The 23,733-nt window shown below is 53.8% G+C and overlaps 2 protein-coding genes across 15 annotated transcripts in view; both read left to right on the top strand.

Moving 5' to 3' along the window:
- SYNGAP1 (synaptic Ras GTPase activating protein 1) overlaps positions 1–16,714 on the top strand; it is a 31,494-nt gene extending 14,780 nt beyond the window's left edge. For 6 of the 14 annotated variants that reach the window (XM_032410014.1, XM_032410025.1, XM_032410026.1 and 3 more), the window contains 13 exons: positions 87–185; positions 1,569–2,195; positions 2,337–2,481; positions 2,708–2,852; positions 4,362–4,598; positions 4,738–4,939; positions 5,153–5,331; positions 6,005–6,046; positions 6,443–7,517; positions 7,919–8,092; positions 9,745–9,956; positions 11,075–11,168; positions 14,789–16,714. In XM_032410014.1, the coding sequence (XP_032265905.1) occupies positions 87–185; positions 1,569–2,195; positions 2,337–2,481; positions 2,708–2,852; positions 4,362–4,598; positions 4,738–4,939; positions 5,153–5,331; positions 6,005–6,046; positions 6,443–7,517; positions 7,919–8,092; positions 9,745–9,956; positions 11,075–11,168; positions 14,789–14,935 (3,378 nt within the window). In that variant the 3' untranslated portion in view covers positions 14,936–16,714. Of the gene's footprint in view, positions 1–86; positions 186–1,568; positions 2,196–2,336; positions 2,482–2,707; positions 2,853–4,361; positions 4,599–4,737; positions 4,940–5,152; positions 5,332–6,004; positions 6,047–6,442; positions 7,518–7,918; positions 8,093–9,744; positions 9,957–11,061; positions 11,169–11,990; positions 12,071–14,788 lie in introns of all 14 variants that reach the window. The other 8 variants (XR_004300202.1, XR_004300201.1, XM_032410016.1 and 5 more) reach the window with 8 other exon arrangements.
- Positions 16,715–17,553: 839 nt separating this feature from the next.
- Positions 17,554–21,532, top strand: ZBTB9 (zinc finger and BTB domain containing 9). The gene is made up of 2 exons (XM_032410012.1): positions 17,554–17,822; positions 18,008–21,532. Exon 2 carries the CDS (start codon positions 18,092–18,094, stop codon positions 19,508–19,510), a length of 1,419 nt encoding a protein of 472 aa, XP_032265903.1. The 5' UTR covers positions 17,554–17,822; positions 18,008–18,091; the 3' UTR covers positions 19,511–21,532.
- The last annotated feature ends 2,201 nt before the right edge of the window (positions 21,533–23,733 follow it).

The following is a 23,733-nucleotide window of genomic DNA, read 5'->3' as shown; positions in this document are numbered from 1 at the left end:
AGGGAGGAAGACATGGCGATGGGGTGTCGGGTGCTTAGGAGTCACCTCCCCTCTGGAGCCCCATCTCAACCCCCCACCCCTCTCAGGTAACAACGTCTTCAGGAACAAAATGTTTTGCCTGTCGTTCCGCGGCCGAAAGGGACAAATGGATCGAGAATCTACAACGGGCAGTAAAACCCAACAAGGTATCGGGAGTAAAGGAGACACAGACAGCATGGGCAAGGCAAAGGTCAAGCCACAGGGGAAGCTGGGGGCCTAGGGGGCAAGGTGAGCTAAAGGGAAGGGAGGCTTGGGGAGGAGGGGACCTGGATGAGCAGGAGGTGACCCCCACTTTTCTCTGAGTCCCCATTTCTTTTACCATTCTTTCTGCCTCATGGTCTGTTACCATAGAAGTCATAGATTTAGAGCATTGATCCACCTTCCCTGTAGGCAAGCAGTGCCCCACCAACACCCTGACAGCTGGACACCTAGCCCCTGCTTGCCACGGGAATGGGGTTTATATGGCAATTAGATGATCTCTAAAGTCCTTCTGGCTCAGAAATTCTACAAGTCTGTGTTCTTCCCAAGGCTTCTATTTCCTAGGAGAAATGCTCCCAGTTCCATCAGCTCTTCTCGAATCCCAGGTTCCAGTGAGCTCATAGTCCTGGCAACCCTCCTCTGGGGGAATCCCTTGTTTTTCATTGTCCAGAACTAGACCCAAGAGGCTGGATGCAGTCTGACCTATGCAGAGTCCGAACACTGTGTTCTCTTTACGCAGCAGCATCCCCTGAGCTTGACTAAGACCTTGTGGTCCGCTGCACCCCCAGGCCCTTTCTCACTAACTTTGCATATAGCCTCACCCATCCCGTATTTATGCAACCCACTTTTTTTGTTTTTGCTGTCAATCTCTGATTGTCTTTGGAGGGCTCCCCAGTTCTCCCCTTCAAATTCCATCTTACTATTTTTGGTTTATTCTTTGAGCTTTTGAAATTTTTCCTGATGCTGATTCTATTGTCTGATCTATGAGCCACCATCTGTATTAGTTGTCTAGGGCTGCTATAACAAATTACTACAAATAGGTCACTTAAAATGAAAGAACTTTATTCTTCCACAGTTTAGGAAACCGAAAGTCCAAAATGAAGGTGCTGGCAGAACCTTGCTCCCTCTGAAGCTCTAGGAAGAATCCTTCCCTGCCTCTTTTTGGTTTTTTTCGTTTTTTCTTCCTTGCCTCCTGATAGCTCCTTGACTTATAGCTGCATCTGTCCAATACCTGCCTCTATGTGCCTCCGGTTTCTAAATCTCTCTCTGCATAGAGAAATGAGGCATTGGATTCTCTAATCCAGGATGAATACATCTTAATATGAGTAGATCAGCAAAGACCCTTTGCTCAATGAAGGCCACATTCACAGGTTCTGAGTGGACATGAATTTTGGAGGGGGGGGACACTATTCAACCCAGTACACATCTTCTCGGCCTTATGATTGCTGTCTTAGAGACCCTGTCTCGTTTTCTCACTGCCTCTCCCCTTTTGCTGTCTCTGTCTGTCTCTCCCTTCCCCTTTATCCACTGTGCCCACCCCACCACCCCAGGACAACAGCCGCCGGGTGGACAACGTGTTGAAGCTGTGGATCATAGAGGCTCGGGAGCTGCCCCCCAAGAAGCGGTACTACTGTGAGCTCTGCCTGGACGACATGCTGTATGCGCGCACCACCTCCAAGCCCCGCTCGGCCTCAGGGGACACCGTCTTCTGGGGCGAGCACTTCGAGTTTAACAACCTGCCGGCTGTCCGCGCCCTGCGGCTACATCTGTACCGTGACTCAGACAAAAAGCGCAAGAAGGACAAGGCGGGCTATGTCGGCCTGGTGACTGTGCCTGTGGCCACCCTCGCTGGGCGCCACTTCACAGAGCAGTGGTACCCTGTCACCCTGCCGACGGGCAGCGGGGGCTCCGGGGGTATGGGGGGCTCAGGAGGGGGCGGGGGCTCGGGGAGTGGCTCAGGGGGCAAGGGCAAAGGAGGCTGCCCGGCTGTGCGGCTGAAAGCGCGTTACCAGACAATGAGTATCCTGCCCATGGAGCTGTATAAGGAGTTTGCAGAGTATGTCACCAACCATTATCGGATGCTGTGTGCAGTACTGGAGCCCGCCCTGAATGTCAAGGGCAAGGAGGAGGTGGCCAGTGCACTGGTTCACATTCTGCAGAGTACGGGCAAGGCCAAGGTGAGTGCTATGCCCTCAGGAACAGGTGACCTGGGAGTGGGCACTTGCTGGGGAGGGGGGGATAGTAAGGATAGGGCACTCTGTCTTCAGAATGAGCTTGGGTTGTACAGAGGCTGACCCTTGGATTTTCCCGGGCCTCAGGACTTCCTTTCAGACATGGCCATGTCTGAGGTGGACCGGTTCATGGAACGGGAGCACCTCATATTCCGCGAGAACACGCTCGCCACTAAAGCCATAGAAGAGTACATGAGACTGATTGGTCAGAAATACCTCAAGGATGCCATTGGTATGGCCCACCCTCAGGTCTTCTTCCTAAACCTACCAGATGTGCATCCCAACCCTAAACCTGGCTACTCCAGACCCCAAGTCACCCTTCCTCAGCTTGATGCTTCCAAGCCTAGAGTCCCCGGACTCCAGCCTCCAACCATGGGATTCTGAGATTCCCCAACCCAGGCAGCCCCCCTCCTTGCCCTTGGCAAGTGTGACCACCCTCTGTTGTGCCCCCACCCCAGGGGAATTCATCCGTGCTCTGTATGAGTCTGAGGAGAACTGCGAGGTGGACCCCATCAAGTGCACGGCGTCCAGCCTGGCAGAGCACCAGGCCAACCTGCGGATGTGCTGTGAGTTGGCCCTGTGCAAGGTGGTCAACTCCCACTGGTGAGACTGGGAACGCTGGGTGGGGGCCGGGTCTGGGGTCGTGTGTTCATCTGTTCATCCATCTGTCCATCCGCAAAGAGGACTGAGTACTGGTTATGGGCAAAGTGGTGTGCTGGGGGCTGTAAAGCAGACAGAGAGGAATGAGGCCTGGCCCTGCCCTGAGAGGGCCTCACCCAGAATGAATAGGGACAGGGTAGATAACATGGAAAGCCACAGAACAGCTGTAGTATGTGTGAAGTGCCAAGTGAGGGTTCCCCCAGGAAACATGAGGTCAGAGAAGGCAGAGCTTTGATTGGGATAAGCAGGGAAGGCTTCATGGAGGAGGTGTCCCCCGGGGCTGGGCTTTGAAGACTGGGTTGGGTTCTGATAACGTGGATATGGTGGGCAAAGGAGACATTGCAGGAGAAGGCTGTAGGATGGGACATGCATGAAGGTGAGCGGCCCGGGAGCTTTCCGGGGCCAGCAGTTAGCTCAGGTTTAATGGAACCCGTGGCTCCTAATGGAGAGTGGAAGAAGAGGTCCAGACAGGGGGGATGGAGTTAGAATCTGGAAGTCCTCAGCTGCCAGGCTAAGGAGATTGAGTTCTCTGGTAGGTCATGGGATGCCATTAGTGGTGCTGGTGCCAAGAAGTATCACGAATGAGAAGATTAATCCTTAAGTGGTGTGGAGTGTGGGGAGTAACTGGAGTAGGGAGAGCGAAGTGCAGGCTAGTTGGAGGTGATTGTTGTTGGATGACATGCGGATCAGGACGGTGGCAGGGAGGGGAAGGGGGGCCCACTGTGAAGGCCCCTCTGAGGAAGGGATCAGCTGGAGTTGTCAACTGACTGGGAAGAAGAGAGCTTGTCTGTGGGGAGTCAAGGATGACTCAAGAGGCCATGAGGCTGGTGTTTGAGACCTGTGGCCTCATTGACAGAACCAGGGAAGTCAGGAGGAGGAGCTCATTGGAGGTGTGGGGGCGATGGTGAGCTCTGTTTTACACTACACGAGTCAGTTTAAGGTGTCAATGGGACACTGAAGTGGAACGGGGAGGTGGGGGAGTGAGCGCTGAGCCATTGCAGGGAGTGGGGATCACGCAGGGGCACCTCCATCCCCATTTCCCTGGAATCCAGAAGAGTTGGGGGGTCCGAGCTCCCTGTACCTCAAGTGACCCTCCATCTCTCTCCCATCTCTGTCTCTCCCTGGTGTCTGTTTTTCTTCTACTCCTCTCCTTGTCTCTCTCATGCACCCTCCGTCCCTCTCCCGCATGTCTCTCTCCCCTCACCCTCTCTCCCCCTCCATTTCTCTCTCCCTGATCTGTCTGTTTCCTCTGCCATAGGCCTCTTCTTCCAGCAGCCTCCCGTCTTCCTGCTGCAGTCCCTCCCTCCCTGTCTCTCCCCGACTCTGTTTCCACACCCTCACCTCCTACCACCCCCCTCAGCATGTTCCCTGGAAGCTGAGGGTCTCTGGGGCTCAGTCCCGGTCTCTCTCTTTCTTTCTCTCTCTCTCTGTCTCCCTACCCCTTCCCCTCAGCGTGTTCCCGAGGGAGCTGAAGGAGGTGTTTGCATCTTGGCGACTGCGCTGCGCAGAGCGGGGCCGGGAGGACATCGCTGACAGGCTGATCAGCGCCTCGCTCTTCTTGCGCTTCCTCTGCCCAGCCATTATGTCGCCCAGTCTCTTTGGGCTCATGCAGGAGTACCCAGATGAGCAGACCTCACGAACCCTAACCCTCATCGCCAAGGTCATCCAAAACCTGGCCAACTTTTCCAAGTGAGGGAAGCCTCAGGCAGGGGTAGGGTGGGGCTGGGGGTGGGCAGGAAGGGTCTCCCGAGTCCCCCAGAGACCCTGAGACGGGTGGGAGTGAGGCCTTCTGTGTGTGTGACCTCTACCTTCTGGATGCCTTGGCCAGGTTTACCTCAAAGGAGGACTTTCTGGGATTCATGAATGAGTTCCTGGAGCTGGAGTGGGGTTCCATGCAGCAGTTCCTGTATGAGATCTCCAACCTGGACACGCTGACCAACAGTAGTAGCTTTGAGGGTTACATCGACTTGGGCCGAGAGCTCTCCACACTCCATGCCCTGCTCTGGGAGGTGCTGCCCCAGCTCAGTAAGGTCAGCAGATGCCCCTCTGCCCCCTCCCCAGATGTCTCCAGAGGCTCCAGTGGCCTGAGAGACCACCCCCTGCACAGATTTTTCTCCCCTCCCTGTCCCCAGATGTGTCTCTACCACTCCCCCAGTTCAGACATCCTTCCCCTGCCCCCCACACCCTCTGGGGCCCTCTTAGAGCTGGGTGCTTAGCCCCAGGTAACAGCCTCATCCTTCCAGGAAGCCCTCCTGAAGCTGGGCCCACTGCCCCGGCTCCTCAATGACATCAGCACAGCTCTGAGGAACCCCAACATCCAAAGGCAGCCAAGCCGTCAGAGTGAGCGGCCCCGGCCTCAGCCTGTGGTGCTGCGGGGCCCATCGGCCGAGATGCAGGGCTACATGATGCGGGACCTCAACAGGTGAGTACCTGGGACCCCCACACCTTTGCCCTAGGAGCCCCTACTTTTCTGTTCTGGATACGCTTCACTGGGCCCCAGTGCATCTCTCTATGGCTTGAAAGAAAGGAACAAGAGGCAGGCTCTCAGAGAAAATGGTAAAGAGACAGGTTAGGCGGAGAGCCCTTTAAGGCCAGAGGGAGCAGGAATCTCCCAGCCCTGGGAAGAGTGACAGGGCTCCTCCAGCTCCAGCTTGTTGTAAGCCTGGGGCTTCCTGCTGCTAGCTCTGATTTGCCTAGTCCCTCCGCCTGCCCATGCCTGTCCCAGAGCCGAGGTGCCACCAGACATGTTGGATCAGCCGTGTACTATCCAAACATTGAACCATCTGTACTGGTTGGTAAATAAGCACTATCGCAGCCCCCCACCAGAACTGAGCAGACCTCGGTCACGATCCAGCACTGGAGAAGTAACATGGGGACCCTAGCAGGGCCTCCTGAGACCCAACATCCATTCCAATGTGGCGGCCTCAGCTGCTGCTTATTCTGCTGACCGCCCTGCTTGTTCCTCCGCCCCGGTCTCCCTCCATGATGCCATACCCATTCCACCATTCCCGCCTCTTGTTCCATGCGTCCACGCCTTCTGCCCACCTCTCTCCTTCTGTCTGTCTGTGCTCGCCCCTCTTCCCATCTCTCTCCAGCTCCATCGACCTACAGTCCTTCATGGCTCGAGGCCTCAACAGGTGAGGGGCTCTCCCCTCCCCCGCCCCCTCTCCTCTCCTCTCTGCTCCCCCCCTCCCACTCCAGTGGCCTTCACCTTCCTCCTCTCCTCTTTTCCTCCATGCACCCTCATCTCCTCCATATCTGCCCGGACCTGCCCCTCATCCCTCCTCTTGGTGCCCCCATCTCCCCTCCTCTAGGCCTCACTCCCTTCCTGGAGGGACCTTTTCCTTTCCTTTTTCCCATGTATCCCCTCCCATGCTCCCTGCCGGCCCTCTCCAGAGCTGCCACCACCAGCTCCCCGCCCTTCCCTGCGGGTCCCACTTCTCACCCCAAGGCCTGTGCCAGACCACAGCAGGCTCAGTTGCCAGTGGCCGTGGCCTCACCTCCTGCTCGTATGCCCCTTTCCCTTCCCGCAGCTCTATGGACATGGCTCGCCTCCCCTCCCCAACCAAGGAAAAGCCACCCCCGCCACCCCCTGGTGGGGGTAAAGACCTGTTCTATGTAAGCCGTCCACCCCTGGCCCGTTCCTCGCCAGCATACTGCACAAGCAGCTCGGACATCACAGAGCCAGAGCAGAAGATGCTGAGCGTCAACAAGAGTGTCTCCATGCTGGATTTGCAGGGCGACGGGCCCGGCGGCCGCCTCAACAGCAGCAGTGTGTCCAACCTGGCGGCCGTTGGGGACCTGCTGCACTCAAGCCAGGCTTCCCTGACTGCAGCCTTGGGGCTGCGGCCTGCGCCCGCTGGACGCCTCTCCCAGGGGAGTGGCTCGTCCATTACAGCAGCTGGCATGCGCCTCAGCCAGATGGGTGTCACCACGGACGGTGTCCCTGCCCAGCAACTGCGCATCCCCCTCTCCTTCCAGAACCCTCTCTTCCACATGGCTGCTGATGGGCCAGGCCCCCCAGGGGGCCACGGAGGGGGTGGTGGTCACGGCCCACCTTCCTCCCATCACCACCATCACCACCATCACCACCACCGAGGTGGAGAGCCTCCCGGGGACACCTTTGCCCCATTCCATGGCTATAGCAAGAGTGAGGACCTCTCCTCAGGGGTCCCCAAGCCCCCTGCCGCTTCCATCCTTCACAGCCACAGCTACAGTGATGAGTTTGGACCCTCTGGCACTGACTTCACCCGTCGGCAGCTCTCACTCCAGGACAACCTGCAGCACATGCTGTCCCCTCCTCAGATCACCATTGGTCCCCAGAGGCCTGCCCCCTCAGGGCCCGGAGGTGGGAGCGGCGGTGGGGGCAGTGGTGGGGGTGGCGGGGGCCAACCGCCTCCATTACAGAGGGGCAAGTCTCAGCAGTTGACGGTCAGCGCTGCCCAGAAACCCCGGCCATCCAGTGGGAATCTGTTGCAGTCACCGGAGCCGAGCTACGGCCCCGCCCGTCCGCGGCAACAGAGCCTCAGCAAAGAGGGCAGCATTGGGGGCAGCGGGGGCAGCGGTGGCGGAGGGGGTGGGGGGCTCAAGCCCTCCATCACCAAGCAGGTATGTGAGGGTGGGAGGAAGGCCAAATGGGTGAGGAACAGGGAGGGAAGGAGGAAGTGGGTTGGGGAGGTGGGGGCAGCATAGTCTGGGGTCTGAAATTATAGTGTTCTCACCTCCTTTCATTCATTAAACAAATTGTATATAGAGTCCCTGCTACGTGCCATGTCCTGTTCTAGGCACTGTGGGTTTGACAGTGAACGCCACACAAACCCTGCCCTGGTGGAGCTCGCCTCTCCAGAGGGGAGACATGATAAATAAATAGCATTCACAAGGGCATCAACACTAGAGCAGGGGAACAAGACTGGGATGGTCATCTCCTTTGGCAGCACTCTCTCCTCCTAAATGCACCCTGCCTTCTCCCACCTTTCCTCTCTCTTCACCTCCACCTTGCCCCATCCCAGCATTCTCAGGCGCCATCCACGCTGAACCCCACCATGCCAGCCTCCGAGCGGACGGTGGCCTGGGTCTCCAACATGCCTCACCTGTCAGCTGACATTGAGAGTGCCCACATCGAGCGAGAAGAGTACAAGCTCAAGGAGTACTCTAAGTCGATGGATGAGAGCCGACTGGACAGGGTACGCTGGGCCCCTGACCTTCCCGTTACCCACAGGGGAAGCCTCTAGACGCTTTTCAGGGAAGCACTGGGGGTCAAGTAGTTACAGTAGAAAGAAGAAGAGACAAAGACCTGATCCCCTTTCTTGAGAAGCCTTCAATCTTCTAGGGGAGGCTGGGCACACACAGTCTGTTGGAAAGCCAACTTCCAACTTTATTTTGTGGCTTCTATGCATCATAGACAGTTTGCAGAGAAATATTTTATGTTATAGCTTAGTTCCGTGTTCCTCCCCAGGGAGAACATAAGCCCTGGCTCCTGTGACTACTCAGGAAAGGGAGGGCTGCTCTACCAGCAGCGTGAGCTGCTAAATTGGGTGGGGGGCAGAGGGGTTGCAGTTGTACTACAAATGATGTCTAGCTTACCCAGTCATCGTCCCACCGGCATAGGTGACAGAGGGTCGGTGTTGGAAAAGTGGTGTGTATTGGCCCATGTGTGGAAAGACCAGACTCTCAGCTGGTGGTGACCCAGAGCAAAAGACAGCAAGAGCTCAGGGACACACACAGATAACTTAGCAGAAAGTTCCTTGGGGAAGCTGTCGCTCCAAGGACTCTAAAGAAGAGGGTGGTTGTAGGATTAGCTTAATGTAAAGACTGTAGGACCCCAACTTGGGGGGAGCAGAGAGAGGTTTCTTGGGAGCTGTGGTCTTTGAGCATAGGAAAATGTTGGGACTGATCTAGATGGACTTGGTGTAGCAAGTTCCCTGAGAGAATTAGGCCCTAATGCCCCAAGGTAGCCACCTTAGGTAATAAATAACATCTCTCTTTTGTGTCTAGAATGGGGTTGATTATGTATGTATCCTCTTTGGAGAATGACCAAATACTCTCTCAAACCATTTTTTCTGTTCTATGGCTCAGATGAGCTATTTTTGTTGAGGAAGGCTCTAGACCAGGACCGTCCAGTAGAATTTTCTGCAGTAATGAGAAATGTTCTATGATCTACACTGTCCAGTATGATAACCACTGGCCACATGTGATGCAATTGAGGAATTAAATGTTTAGTTTTATTTACATTTTAAATAGCCATACATAGCTAGTGGCTACTGTATTGGATAGCACACAGCTCTAGACTCTAGAGCCAATAGGGCAGGTAAAATGACTCTCTTATGTCCTTCTAGCCCCAGAATTCCGGGATCATTATCAACAGAGAGGCAGTCCTACATTCTCAGCCTGGACTTGTTTGAAGCCCAGACCCGTGATCCCACATAGCCTCTCCTTATCCGATGTCTTTTCTTTCTGGGTCTCCCCCATGTGATCTGGTTGGATTGAGGAATCACCTTAATCTTTCATTTCTGGGTACGGTCACTCAAGGTGTGTCCTTGAGTCTGTCTAGGTTCTTATGTGGTCCTCATGTGTCCAGATTTACATGTGAGGGTAGGTATATACTTCTCAGGGTATGGGAGCATATGACCTTGGTCCATTTTAAAGGAGCCTTAGCTCCATAGAACGTCAAACGCCACCGTGTCTGGTATGATCAGCAGGCAGGGAAAGGGCTGCAGAAGGCAGTTGGGATGTCCCTCACCATGCAGTGGCTGCATGGTAGTCAAGGACAGAGACTGGGTGGTGGGGTTGGGGTGAGGCACCCCTCACAGTGCGGGGTCGTGTGCCCGGCGGGCAGGTGAAGGAGTATGAGGAGGAGATCCACTCACTGAAGGAGCGGCTGCACATGTCCAACCGGAAGCTAGAAGAGTATGAGCGGAGGCTGCTGTCCCAGGAAGAGCAGACCAGCAAAATCTTGATGCAGTATCAGGCCCGACTGGAGCAGAGCGAGAAGAGGCTAAGGCAGCAACAGGTGGAGAAGGATTCGCAGATCAAAAGCATCATTGGCAGGTGAGGGGCGGCCTGGGGAGGGGTAGCAAGGGAGAGCCTGAGGCTGAAGAGAGCCAGTGAGCTTCCCCTCCAGCTTCCAGCCCCAAACTCAGGACACCATGAGGAAAGCCCACGACCCTGCTCCCAGAGATTGCCACTCACTCACCAATCACCAAATGGGGAGAAATTTCTTGCTTAATGCATAAATGTTCTCTCCTGATAGAGTAACTTCTGAAGGCCTTGGAAAATGTGCCTGTTACCGTCCATCACTATGTGTCTGGCCCCAGCCTAGGCTGGGACTCCCCACTGGTTATTCTCAATCCAGCCTGTGATGTTCTCCCCAAAACCAAGCAGAGATTCCCTAGCCAGAGTAGCCCCTAGCCATCCCTATCCTCGGTAAACCCTCTCCAGCCCTGAAAAGATGTTCTGTTAGCAAGTGAATGACCCTTCTTTTAGCGTGTGAACATTTTCAACTGCTCTGCCAAGCCCTGGCCTCCAAAGAAGGTGTCTCAGCAAGGGGGTCAGCTATCCTGAGAAGTGGATGGGACCCCAGGCCCCACTCTAACCAGAGCCAGTCCCGTTTTGGTCCACTCTGAATGTAGCTTTGAGTAAGATTAATTAGAAAAAAAAGGCTTGACTTGAAACTTATTTTGAAACCCTGCTCTAATGGATATCCTTGCTGAGAAATCACCTTGAGAATTGTCATCAAAGGCAGGGAGGTGGTGGGAATGATGACTGTAGAGACCCCTCTTGGGCTAGGGGGCATCCCAGGGGAGGCACTGGAGGTATCCTAGGTTCAGTCAGGTAGAATGGGACATGGAAGCCAGGCCTTCAGCCACAGAGGGGCTGTGGGAGGGCACTGTCCTGAATGGGAAGATGTAGGGCTTAGGGGGTGTCTGGGTGGTAGAGGTCTTTGAGGCCCAGAAAGTGGTCCTTAGCAGGGAAATGTGAGGATACCTGAGAGGAAGGTTAACACAGGGAGTCTTTTGGGTTGTAACAATGGAAGGATTCTGAGGGCAGAGGAGAAGGACGCCTGAGGCTTTTCCAGAGAGCTACAGGGGTTCCCTAGGATCAGGAGTTCCACCAGCAGGCTCCAAGCCCGTGCCCGCCACTAACCCCACTGAAGCCCGTCCCTTCAGGCTGATGCTGGTGGAGGAGGAGCTGCGCCGGGACCACCCCGCCATGCCTGAGCCGCTGCCCGAACCCAAGAAGAGGCTGCTCGACGCTCAGGTGGAAATTACAATGTCATTTATCTTCTCCGTGTCCCATCCCCATCCATCCCACTGTCCTTCGTGCACTCACTGCACCAGCCACCCAGCCCCATTTCCATCTGTCTCCCACTGTCCTCTGTTTGTCCACTGGCTGCTCCTGGCAGCCCCCCCAGTGACCCCATCTTCATCCCATCGTCTGTGCCTGTCACTCCTGGCAGTGTCAGCCCCACCCCTGTGCCTTCCTGCCCCATCTTTCCCACTCCTGTCTGGGTCTTGGAACATCCACCAGAACCTCAGTCTCTGCCCCTGGACCCCACCCAGTTCCCGGCACCCCTGCCCCATCTTGTGCCTGCTCCTGTTCACATCAGGGAGTTCAGCTTCCTGAGCTCTCCTTGAGCCAGAAGGGCTAGAGGCTGTAGTTTGCTGGAACAGAGTATGAGTTCTAGCTTCTCAGGCTCTGAATGGCCCCCATCACCTCTATTCTCTTGGCTTCTCAATTTTCCTGTCTCCTGGGCAGCTTCTGAATAGCTTCCTCTTCTGACTCTTTAGCTCTTGAAGGCCCCTCCCACCCCATAAACTCTCCTTCCCTCGGTATTTAAATGCAGTGAAGGCCTCTGGCCTGTCCCTCTGTTCCTCACACCTGTCCAGCCCTCCAGCTCCCTGCTGCCCTCCCTCTCTTCTCAGCCAGCTTTTGGGACCTCCCTCCTGCACCCTTACCCCTTGCTCTCCCCAGTTCTGCTCACTTTCCCACCCATGCTCCTCCTTCCTCTGCTCTGACCGCCAGGCTTCCCCACCACTACCGCTAAGGCTCCTGACCCCATGACCCCACTCTCTCCCCCTGCAGCTCCTCATCAGGTAATTCTCCTGGTTCCGCTTTGACCACGGGCGGAGGACACAGGGGGAGGTGACTCCGGACCACTGCAGGTTGGTCGTGAAGCCCACTCCCCTCCGACTCTCTGGAGCCTCTCCCCGCCGCTCCCCCCCCTATTGCTGCTCTCCACACCCGAGAACCTCCACAGACCCTACCCTCCTGACACCTTCTGCACAGACCCATTTCCAAGCCACTGCCCAGAGAGAGCATTTCTTGCTGCTCCCGGAACTGTTCAGTGATACCCTGCCAACACCAAGCATTGTACCCTGGACAGGCCCAGCACAACCCCACATCTCCTTCGATAGAACCCACTGCCCAGCCTCCTCTCAGTCCTCTTCCTCTGCCTCTCCAGTGTATGTCTGTCACCCCCCATTTCACCAGAGCGTCCTTGGGAGTTGGGACGTTGGGGGTGGGGCTTGTTAAGGGGTGGCCGTGATGATGGGTTGGGGGACCCTGGCTAGAGGGGCTGTGCTGACTGCAGCAGGTAGGTGGGGGTTTCCTCTTCCTTCCTTAACCTTGGTTCTCCACGCCTCCTTCCACCCCTCACCGGTTCCTCTCTTCCTCTTCCCTTACATCTGAAGTAGAAGGCATCTGCAGCTCCTATTGGGCCCCACTGGGTGGGAATTAAGGGTAAGCTAACTCAGGAAGACTTTGGGAGGGGGCACTGGAAAGAATGCTGTTCAGGATGTCAGGATATTAGGCAGGGTGAGTGGAACAAGAAGAAACAAAAAAAGGAGGCTTGACAGATGTTAGGACGCAGACTGGCCCATGTGGCGTGGGAGTTGGAAGTGGGGTGAGCCATCTTCCTAGATAAGATCATGGGCTCAGTAGCCATGTGGATTCCCAGGCAGAGATGCCAGGAACAGCATGTTAAATAATCTCTCTATTCTTCTTGTCAGAGCTCACTCCCCCTCTCCCGCCACCCAGTGGCCTTGCCGGACGCACAGTCCTACCTAAAAACCAGTAAATGGGAATCTGTCAGCCACTGACATCATTTCTGAGGTGCTTTCTTTTCTGTGGGACTGATCTGCAGTGGGCAGTGGCTCCTCACACTGTAATTTTAACTCTCTGCCTGCCCAGCCTCTCTGTCAAAGTAGTTAATGATCTGTAAACAGATGCTGAAAGGCACCAGGGGATCTCACCATTTAAAGGACTCCTGCAGTGAATTCTTTTGTAAAATGAATAATGGTACCCTCATTTATCTACTTTCTAAATTTGGGTCCATGGGGGTGTAGGGGGCATGCCTATATTCTGTTGCCAGCAGACAAGCAGAGAGGAGGGAATCTGAGGTTCCCTTCCCCTGCTCTCCTGCCATACTCAGGATCCCCTACCATACGTAATTTCCTCTCTCTCGCTGACTTGGGGAAAGTGTACGAGATGCTCAGCAAGCTAAGGGGGAGGCTTTGCTTAAGGCTGGGGTTTTGGTGACCTTCTGAGAGGTGAGCTCTTTGATTTGGAAGGGAGAGCTGATCCGGGAGCCTCTACTTGGAATGTTTTTGTATCCCACAGAGATATGGTTACACATAACGGGCCTAAATGCCCCGTGGCCCAGGAAATAACTTGGACACTTTCTAAATCACTTTTAGGTATTGGTCCCTCTGCAATGCATTCATTGGCTTAAAAATTAATTTTGTGCCTGTATTTTAAAAAGCCAAGTGAGCGACCAGAAGTGTAGTACAGGTGGCTTCCTTCTCTCCCAGCAGAGGAACAGAAGCCAGAGCTGAGGGCAGGAGGCAGGAGCTAGCTGGTCCAGGGGTGGGAGTAGGGTCTGGTACCCCTCTCCCTCTAACCGCGATCCCAGGGAGAGGGATTGAAAGGAACATGGGGGTGGAAAGGAATGAAGCAGTTCTGCTTCCTGGGGACACAGAGATGCGGGCATGCTGTGCCTCTGCAGACGCTCCTAGTCATTTCTGCCCTTAGCACGAGACAGGCAGCCCTCCCCCTATGTTTTTACCATCCCCCATCACTTCCCTGAACCCATCGCCCCCCACCCCCCAGTACAGTTAAACCTCTCTAATTTGGAAAGTTATATTCGAGAAGATGACCACTCTGAACAAGTGACAAAACTGAACGGCAGTGTCTATTTAATGAAATGCATGTCTTCAAAATACATACAGTAAGTAGGACTCGATGAACAAGGCTTTTCCACTGGAGGCCCTTAGGGAGCATGCGTTAATGAATAGATAGGATTCAAAAGTCTGTTGGCTGGTACCCTCCTACAGACACGTTTCCACTATTAATTTGCTTAGCACACCCTTTCTTCAGAGCTAAAGGAAAACGCAAGCCCAGTTTTTGTTCAAATTATGAAAAAAGTCCAAATCCATGGGGGTTTGGATTAATGAGGTTTTGCTGTACTGCCTCCCCTTGTTCCCTCAACACAAAGTTCCTACCTCGGATTGGGGGTGGGCTGGGAGGGGGTTCCACGAGGAGGAGGGAGGCTGGGTAGGGGAAGATACAGGGGGTTAGGTCTGGGGTGAGATAGGAACTTGTTTCTTTTGAACTGGTTTCCTGGTATGACTCCCTGGGTTGAAGGCCCATTAGGAGTCAGGGGGTGAGATTCTCTTCTCCCTGATCCCAGAAGATGTAACTTCTACTGCAGGTGAGGAAAAAATAGGAGGATGGGGGTGGGGGGTTGTCCTGGGGGCAGGGAGGGGGACATGGTTTATGGAGTGGACTGGTTATGGCGGGGGGCCCATGGCTAAGGGGGCTGGCACCCAGGCCCCCGCGAAGCGTCTCAATAAGTCCGCGCTCTCCTCTTTGGTGTCTTGCAGGAGAGGCAGCTTCCCCCCTTGGGTCCAACAAACCCGCGTGTGACGCTGGCCCCACCTTGGAACGGCCTGGCCCCCCCAGCACCGCCCCCCCCACCCCGGCTGCAGATCACCGAGAACGGCGAGTTCCGAAACACCGCAGACCACTAGCCCACCCAGCATCACAGACCTTCTCCCTCCCCATGCACCCCACCCTGGAATAGCACCCACCACCAGGACTGGATGTCGCCGAGGGACAGTGGGATTGCCTCCCTGAATGCCTCCTTGGGGGGCACCAATCCCCCACCCCCACTGCACCATTTCCAGGCGGGAAGAGTGCGGACCCTTAGCTGTCCCCTTTTCCTTCCTGTTGGGGTGCTGCCCCCTGTGACCCCCAGGGACCCTTACCCCAGGACACCACCTACCCCACACAGACCCCTTCACTCTGGGGTGCTATCCCCATCCTCTGCCTCATCGTTCCCCTGAGCACTGGGGGACAGACCCTCACCCCCACCTTGGGGGTGTGGCACCTCCAAACTTTCAACTTCAGGGTGATTTTTTAGCAGTAACCAGAGCTGACAATCTAACTCCCCTCCACCGCCCCATTTTGGCCTCCCCTGTCCCCTTTGTTATGGGGAGGGGACCCCGGGTGAGGGGGCCCTATTACCCCTTGATTTCTCAGGAGCGTCTGGGGGGGCTCAGCACGCACAAACTCCTTCTCCTACTACTATTAAATTTACTCCCTCCCCACCCAGAACCCAGATGGGGTGGAGGGGCCACCGGGGCAGGGAGGGGGCGGCAAGGGGGGAACGGGAGTTGTCTCCCCTTCCTCCCACACCTGATCTGCTCTTGGCTGGTCCCAGAGCGGGGTGAGGGGGCTTATGCCCCCCCCTCCCCCAGTGTGTTGGGTGGGGTGGAATTGAGGTTAGGGTGAGGGGTTAGGGTCTAGGAGGATGTGTGTGTTAGGGAGGACAGACTAGTTGATCTGCCCTACCCTGACACACACAGCCCCCCTCGTCCCTCCCCTCTCTCTTCTTGGTCTCTACTCCCAGGGGGAGGGGGGAACTTACTCTAGGAAAAGCCATGTCTCTCTCCCCCAGGGTGGGGGGACCTGTGTTGGAGGAGGGGTGTTGGGGGCCCCCTTCCATGACTCTGTCCCCCCGGGGGAGGTAGGACAGGGCTGGGCTTCCCTCTCATCCTCCCCCCTCCCCAATCTCCCTCCACCTCCCTCCCTCCCGCCAGCTCCACAATTTTTCGGTGTTTCTCTGTACATAGCTCTCTGGCGGGATAGGGGAGGTAGGATGGATGGGGTTTAGGGTGGGTAGGTCATGGGAGGGGAGAAGCCCCTCCTTGGCACCCCCTCTTCCCTGACTGCTGTCCCCTACCCAGCCTTGCCCCCTCATCCCTTCTTGCGTTTGGTATTGAGACTCTTTCCAGACTTCACCCTTCTTTCTTTTGTATGGACAGTTCCTCTTCAGTCCCATCCCCCTACACACATACACCCAGCCGGGGCCAAATTTATACTTATATAAAAGTTGTAAATATGTGAAATTTTATCCCTGTGCCCTCTCCTTGCTTTCCCAACCTCAGACCCTACCCCTGGACCCCCTTTCCTCCTCTCTTTGGCTGTTGTAATTATCTGGGGTTTGTACTGTACATATCGGGGGTGTGTGTGTGTGGGCTGGGGGCAACCCCTCTGTACAGAGCTTCCTGGCCCCCTCCCCCCCCACGCTTCCCTCCCCCTCCACCACCCTAAGGGTAGGGAGATGCTCTTCCTACCTGTTTTATTTTGTTTTCTCGTTATCCCTCCCTACCCTATCCCACCCCACTCCCGGCCTTCTCTGTCCTCCACCACTATCCCTTTTTCTCCACTCCCAGCCCCATTTCCTTTTTTTCTGGAGTGTGTGGTGAAACAGAAAAATCATGTTTAATAAACGGAGATTGTTCTTTTATCGCTGTGCTGACTTTCCTAAGCTGGGACCTCCAGACGGACGAGCAGGGTCCTGCTTTTTGACAGGAAACTGACAGCCTGGGAGAAACTATATCCCTGCATGATCCCAAAGTCTCCTCCAGAGTATCATTCTCCCACCCAGCGACGAGATTTATTCTGTTTTTGAGCAGGGGTTGTGCACTGGCCAAGCTTACCCAATCTCGCTGTCCCCTCACCACTGCTCCCCTTAGCCCTAATGAGTAAAGAGGCCAGGGAACAGGAACATTATCTGATAAAAAATTCCAAGTATATATCTGCAGACACACATATACATATATATTTAGCAATTGCCTAGAAATAAGGTTTATTTAATTGCTGGTTAAAATGCTCCCGTAGGGAATGGAGGAAAGAACTTGGTTCCTCAGCAAATCTTGAGTTCTAATCCCAGGCCCATCACTTGCCAGCCTCGGTTTCCCCCAGGAAACAGCACACCAACACCTACCTTGCAGGGCTGGGGGAGGAAACAAGGTGATGCGGACAATGGCTGGCCCACACAATAGGTGCCCACTAATCTCGCCTTCTCAGCACCTAGCAGGGGGCGGGCGCTATATTTAATCACCCTCAGGGTTTACGGGTCGCCTCCTCCTTCCGGGCTGTGGTCTCTCGAGCCCTGGCTCGCTGTCTTCCTACAGGGGCCGCCACCCCGTCCGCGGCCGCGCGGGGGTCAGAGACCTCCTTGCCAGCACCGCCTTCTCGCCCGCGCAACCAATCAACACGAGGCTTGTAGGCCACCGCCTTCCGATTGGCTGCGGCTCTGGCACCGCCCACCGTACCTGGCGTTGGCGTCCGGCGGGAAGACGGCGGCTTCCGGCCCGGGACTGAGCGGTGTCCGCGGACGCGCTCCGGCCCCGTGCCGCTTGTGTACCGGCGGGGGCGTGGCGGCGGGAAGGGCATCCCTGCTGGCGCCCACGGTCTCCCGGCGGCCGCGGCTTCCCCGGAGTCGGGCCCTCTGGGCACCGTGAGAAGGAGTGGAGCGGCGCGCGGGAGCCGTCCGGGGCAGGCGAGGTCAGGCGCGTGGCTGGAAGGACCTCCTCAGCTTCCTCCACAGGCCCTGGAAGTGAAACCCCGGTTGGTCTTTTGTTGTGGTCGTTTAGTTTTTCTTTTCTTGGTGGGGGAGTGCGCGGGACTGATCTGCGGAAACCACCACTGACTGAAAAGTTTCCACAGGTTCGGTTGGGGAGGCGGGTGTTGTATGAGGAGACGTGGTTGCCCTTATCCAGAGCTTCTGTGACCCCCGTCTCTTTCCTCCACAGCCTTCATCCCGCTGGGGGTCCACCCCCAGCCCCTCATCTCCTGTATTTGATCCTCTGGGATCTCTCTCTTTCTGAGGCGACCATATGGATACCTCGACGCCCATGCCCCCCGTTCCCCCCTCCCCGACCTGCAACCCTGCCCCACGGACAATCCAGATCGAGTTCCCGCAGCATAGCTCAGTGCTGCTGGAAGCCCTGAACCGCCACAGGCTAGAGGGAAAGTTCTGTGATGTGTCCCTCTTGGTGCAGGGCCGGGAACTTAGGGCGCACAAAGCAGTGTTGGCTGCTGCCTCTCCTTACTTCCATGACAAACTTCTTCTGGGGGATGCGCCACGTCTCACTCTGCCCAGCGTTATTGAAGCCGATGCCTTCGAGGGGCTGCTCCAGCTCATTTATTCTGGGCGCCTCCGTCTGCCACTGGATGCTCTCCCTGCCCACCTCCTTGTGGCCAGTGGCCTCCAGATGTGGCAAGTAGTAGATCAGTGCTCAGAGATTCTTAGAGAACTAGAAACCTCAGGTGGTGGAATTTCAACCCGTGGGGCGACCTCTTATCACACACTTCTTTCCACCACATCCTCTCCAGGAGGCTGGTGCATTCGCTCTTCCCCTTTCCAGACCCCAGTGCAGTCTTCCACCTCTACCGAGAGCCCCGTTTTAGGGGAGGGGAGTGAACTGGGAGATGTGTTACAGATTCAAGTTGAAGAAGAGGAGGAGGAGGAGGAGGAAGAAGAAGAAGATGAGGAGGAGGACCAGGGGTCAGCAGCACCCTCTCAGACACCTCAGCCTCAGAGAGTATCAGGGGCTTTTCCCTGTCCTCATGGATCACACCCACTGCCTATATCCACTACTCCCCGCAGGGTTTCAGAGGGCGAGAGTGCACCACTTGAGCCACCTACCCCTCATACTGCACTGCCCCCCAAAGTCTTCTACATTAAGCAGGAACCCTCTGAGCCTAAAGAAGAGATATCAGGAGGTGGAACTCAGTCTGGAGGAACAAAGGAGGAGACCAAAGTGTTTCCTGGAGGGGACACTGAAGGGAATGGAGAGCTAGGGTTCTCACTGCCCTCAGGAGCAGGGGCAGCATATGGAGGAGGAGGAGGTCCATCCTGGAAACCAGTGGATCTTCATGGGAATGAAATCCTGTCAGGGGGTGGGGGACCTGGGGGGGCAGGACAGGCTGTGCATGGGCCTGTCAAGTTAGGAGGTACACCCCCCGCCGATGGAAAACGCTTTGGTTGCTTGTGTGGGAAGCGGTTTGCAGTGAAGCCAAAGCGTGACCGGCACATCATGCTGACCTTCAGCCTTCGGCCCTTTGGCTGTGGCATCTGCAATAAGCGCTTCAAGCTGAAGCACCATCTGACAGAACATATGAAGACCCATGCTGGAGCTCTGCATGCCTGCCCCCATTGTGGCCGTCGGTTCCGAGTCCATGCCTGTTTCCTTCGCCATCGGGACCTATGCAAGGGCCAGGGTTGGGCCACTGCTCACTGGACTTACAACTGACTGCTGAGGCCGTACACTAATTTCTAGGATAAGAGAGCCACTGCTGCTGATGGATACTTTGCCCTCACAACCATCACACCCCTCTTCTGGATCTTGTAATCATGCCAAGAAGATCTATATATTCTGGATATCTTGTTCTTAAGTGTGGGCATCAACCTGGCAGATTTGGGAACTCAGATTTCTCCTCTCCAGGTTTTTGCAAACCACCCCATAGGAAGGTGGTTTACAGGGCATACATAAATTGATCACTTGCCCATAATAGACCTTTCATAAAGGAAACCAGATTTCAGATTAGAAGTTTGTTTGGTGAGAGAAGAGTTACAGCAAAAAGATATAAAAATGTTTCATTTGGTCTCCATGAGGTGTTAAAGGAGCTGGTCTCCATGTAGGGATGTTTGGTTCCAAGGTCTAATAATTCAGAAACTAATAATGTTCTCGTCTCCCTTGTCATTGCTGAAATGATTTAGGCAGAGTTCTTTTTAAGTACTCTTAAAAAGACAGAGTACTTTCTTTTGTTTGATCTTTCCAGAAGCCTCTCAGATCATAACTTGCTCTGCACCTTCCCAACACTTCTGTTTTTAATTTTGTAGTTAAGCACTTTAACAAATTGAGCATTCCATGTGTCATTCTTAGAACCCTCTTTTTAATAGAGGATATTCCCTCAACAGCCTGTGCCTCTTGTTTATCTTTGTTTACCACTGATCACCCATATACTGATCACAGTGATTGGAATGTGACCAGTGAACTCAGGAGATGGCCACTGACCTAAAATGCTCTCAGGGTAGCACCACTGTTGAACAAGTGGCTGTTGTCAGAGGCTGAGACAGCACATATCAGAAGGCTGAAGAGTATCTGCACAGTAGGAGCACACCCCCTTCCTTTCCATCCCACTCACATGATAGGCCCTTTATTGAGAGAGAAAAAAGTAGATATTGGAATGGGGAGATTGTGACAGTTTACTTAATTTCTTCAAATAAACTTTGCCCTGAAACCTAAACTGACAATGGACTGGATTGAGTAATTTACGTGGGAGAGACAGCATGAAAACAGTTGCAAAGACTTGGATGTGTTCGTTATGTGGCAGGGTTATGTTGATGGGGGAAGAATGGGATGGTTTCGCACTGGTGCAGAGAAAACACTGTCCTGGATGTCAGTGGGCCAGATTCTAGGCCCTGACCTGCCACTAAATGATCTCAGATAAGTTATCTTTCAGAGTATGAACTGGGGGTTTTTGTGGGGTGGTATGTATCTGCTCATTGGTTCTCTTGTCTTTTTATTTTTAAAGGAGTTGGTTCACATGATCTTTACCTATAATCTTACCTGACTTTATGTATAATATATGTTTGGTTGTGGTTTGGTTTGTTCTACAAACATTTAGTGCAGTGCACTATGCTAGACCCTTATACTCTGACCTCAAAAAGTTCACAGCTACTATCAAAGTTAGACAAATAATGACAATGTGGTATGATAAGTCTGTCTTAGTGGGCAGTACAGGCTACTGTAGTGTCATAAAGGAAGCCAGGAGAAGGTCTTAAATGTTAGCAAAGGTTTCATAAAGATCTCGGTGTACCAGAGTACGGCAACAATGTTGGTGGCCTAGTTGAAGTTATAACTAGAGCCAGGATTGATAGCTTTCCCCAAAGCATGTTCCTTAAAAATATTATGGCACCCAGAAGAGGCTGAAAATGTGACTTTATGGCTGAGAAGGTGGATTCTCGCTGTGATCTGTCAGCCTTTCTAAAGAGCCATGCCATGGTACCATCCCCATGGTAAGGACTGTGAACACATTGGGAAAGGGGTCAGGGAGAGAGCTACCAAATCACACCCACCTGCCATTCTTTTGGCACACGTTCCGCAGGTGGCTACAGACATACCTCAGAGTTATTATAGGTTAAGTTCCAGACCACTACAACAGAGCAAGTCAAATGAACTTTTTAGCTTCTCAGTGCATATAAAAGTTATGTTTTTACAGTAGCCTATTAAGTGTGCAGTAGCATTATGTCTAAAGAAAATGTATATACCGCAGGGCACCTGGGTGGTTCAGTTGGTTAAGCGTCTGACTCTTGATCTCAGCTCAGGGCTTGATCTCATCTCAGGTCTTGATCTCAGGGTCATGAGTTCAAGCCCTGCGTTGGGCTCCACACGGCATGGAGCCTACTTTTTAAAAAAAAAATACCTACCTTAAAGAAATACTTTATTGCTAAAAAATACTAACGATCATCTGAGCTTTCAACAAGTAGTAATCACAGATCACCATAACAAATATATTAATAATGAAAAAGTTTGAAATATTTCAAGATTTACCAAATGTGATGCAGAGACACAAAGTGAGCAAATACTGTTGGAGAAATGGTGCCAATAGACTTGCTCCAAACCTTCAATTGCAGACCTTCAAAGACTTTCTGTAAACCTTTAGTTTGTAAAAAAACAAACCAACAAATAAAAACCCTGTAATATCTGCAAAGTGCATTAAAGGGAAGCACGATAAAATGAGGTGTGCCTATCTATCCTTTGAGCAGGATCCTTTGGTTGCAAGCAAGGGAAGCTGGCTCTGACTAACATTATCAAAACGAATCTATGGAAGTATGTGGGGTGGCTCCTGGAATGGAAGGAAGGGGTGAAGGGCCAGCCTTTGGAAGGTTAAGACCTGGGTAAGGATAAGCTCTGGGGGTTCAGGGAACAGGAACTCCTGGGGAATCTTTTCCGGTCATATGTTTTGTGATGATGATCCAGTCATTCTTATTTCTTGTGTTACTTATCTCAAGATAAAATTTCCCAGGAGAGGGGGCACCTGGGAAGCTCGGTCAATTGAGAGTCCGACTCTTGGTTTCAGCTCAGGTCATGATCTCAGGGTCATGAGATCAAGTCCCACATTGGGCTCAGCATGGAGTCTGCTTGAGATTCTCTCCCTCTTTGTCCCAGGTCTACCCTCTGGCCAGAGCACCCTAATTATTATTCCATCAAGGGAACAAAGTGGGCATGTAATCCCAAAGGGGAAATTGAATTCCTGGAATAGAAGAGTGGGGAATGGTGCTAGCCATCCCACAGGAACAGAGAGGCCCACCCAGACAATCTCCACATGTTGCCCATCTTAGGATCCTTAAAGCCTCAGATATACCTGGCACTTAATAGGTGCTCAAGAAATGGTGAACCTGCCCAACCTCCACCTCTGCCTTCTGAACTTAAGGCAGAATTGCTTCTTCCCTCTCCTTAATCCCCATAGCACTTTGTTATTTCTACTGTAAGCCAATTAAAATACCATGTTAGAGTTTTGGTTTTGTTTTAAAGTTATTAGGAATTACACAGAAAACAAGTTCCATTATGAAAGATCTGGATTTACACCTGGTGCCCCCCTCAGTCGTGGAGCAGCCTTCCGCAGTCTCCTCTGCAAATGGGCTCCGTGACCTAGGGTTCCATACACCTAGGCCTGTGAGGGGTCGTGCAGAGGTTCCCACAAGCCCAAAAACAACAGTATGGCAGCCATCCCCTCCAGTGGCTTGCTTATGGCCACCCACACTATTACCCACACCACCCGGGTTCCACTTCTGGTAACAGCTTCTGCGGAAGTGCAGAGTATCCTGGGGAAGCCATCCCTCCCCACCCCAGTCTCCGCAGGGCCAACCCACTCACTGGTGGGCAAACTTCTTTTTTGGGAAGTCCATTTTCCCATTCCTGGCTACAGTGTTGGAGTCCCCAGATTGCTTGGAATCTCCCAGGCCTCCAGCAGCACGATCACCTATGACTTGGTTCTGGAAGCAGCCTGGTGGCCAGCCTGTCAAAGCCAACACCTGGCCCCAGTCTTGAGTGGCCATCACCAGCTACCAGGCTTCAGGAGGTGCTAGGCTCATCAGAGAACCCCCCCCCCCCATAGACTAGGCAGGCCGCAGCAAGCAGAAGCAGTTGGGTTCTTTTAAAGATTTTTTTTTTTTTAATTTATTTATTAGAGAGAGAGGGAGAGCATGAGAGGGGGGAAGGTCAGAGGGAGAAGCAGACTCCCCGCCGAGCAGGGAGCCCGATGTGGGACTCGATTCCGGGACTCCAGGATCATGACCTGAGCTGAAGGCAGTCTCTTAACCAACTGAGCCACCCAGGCGCCCCAGTTGGGTTCTTTTATAACAAAACAGCAAAACACCAAAAAGGAAGTTGAGAGAACCCCACTCTTTATTATCCAAGCTACACACAAGCCTTCCTGACACCTGTAACCATATGCCTTGCATGAAGTG

This window comes from Phoca vitulina, unplaced genomic scaffold (genome assembly GCF_004348235.1).
Source record: "Phoca vitulina isolate PV1807 unplaced genomic scaffold, GSC_HSeal_1.0 scaffold11, whole genome shotgun sequence".
In the NCBI taxonomy this organism is placed as follows: Eukaryota; Metazoa; Chordata; class Mammalia; order Carnivora; family Phocidae; genus Phoca; species Phoca vitulina.
This window is presented reverse-complemented; position numbering and strand designations above follow the sequence as displayed.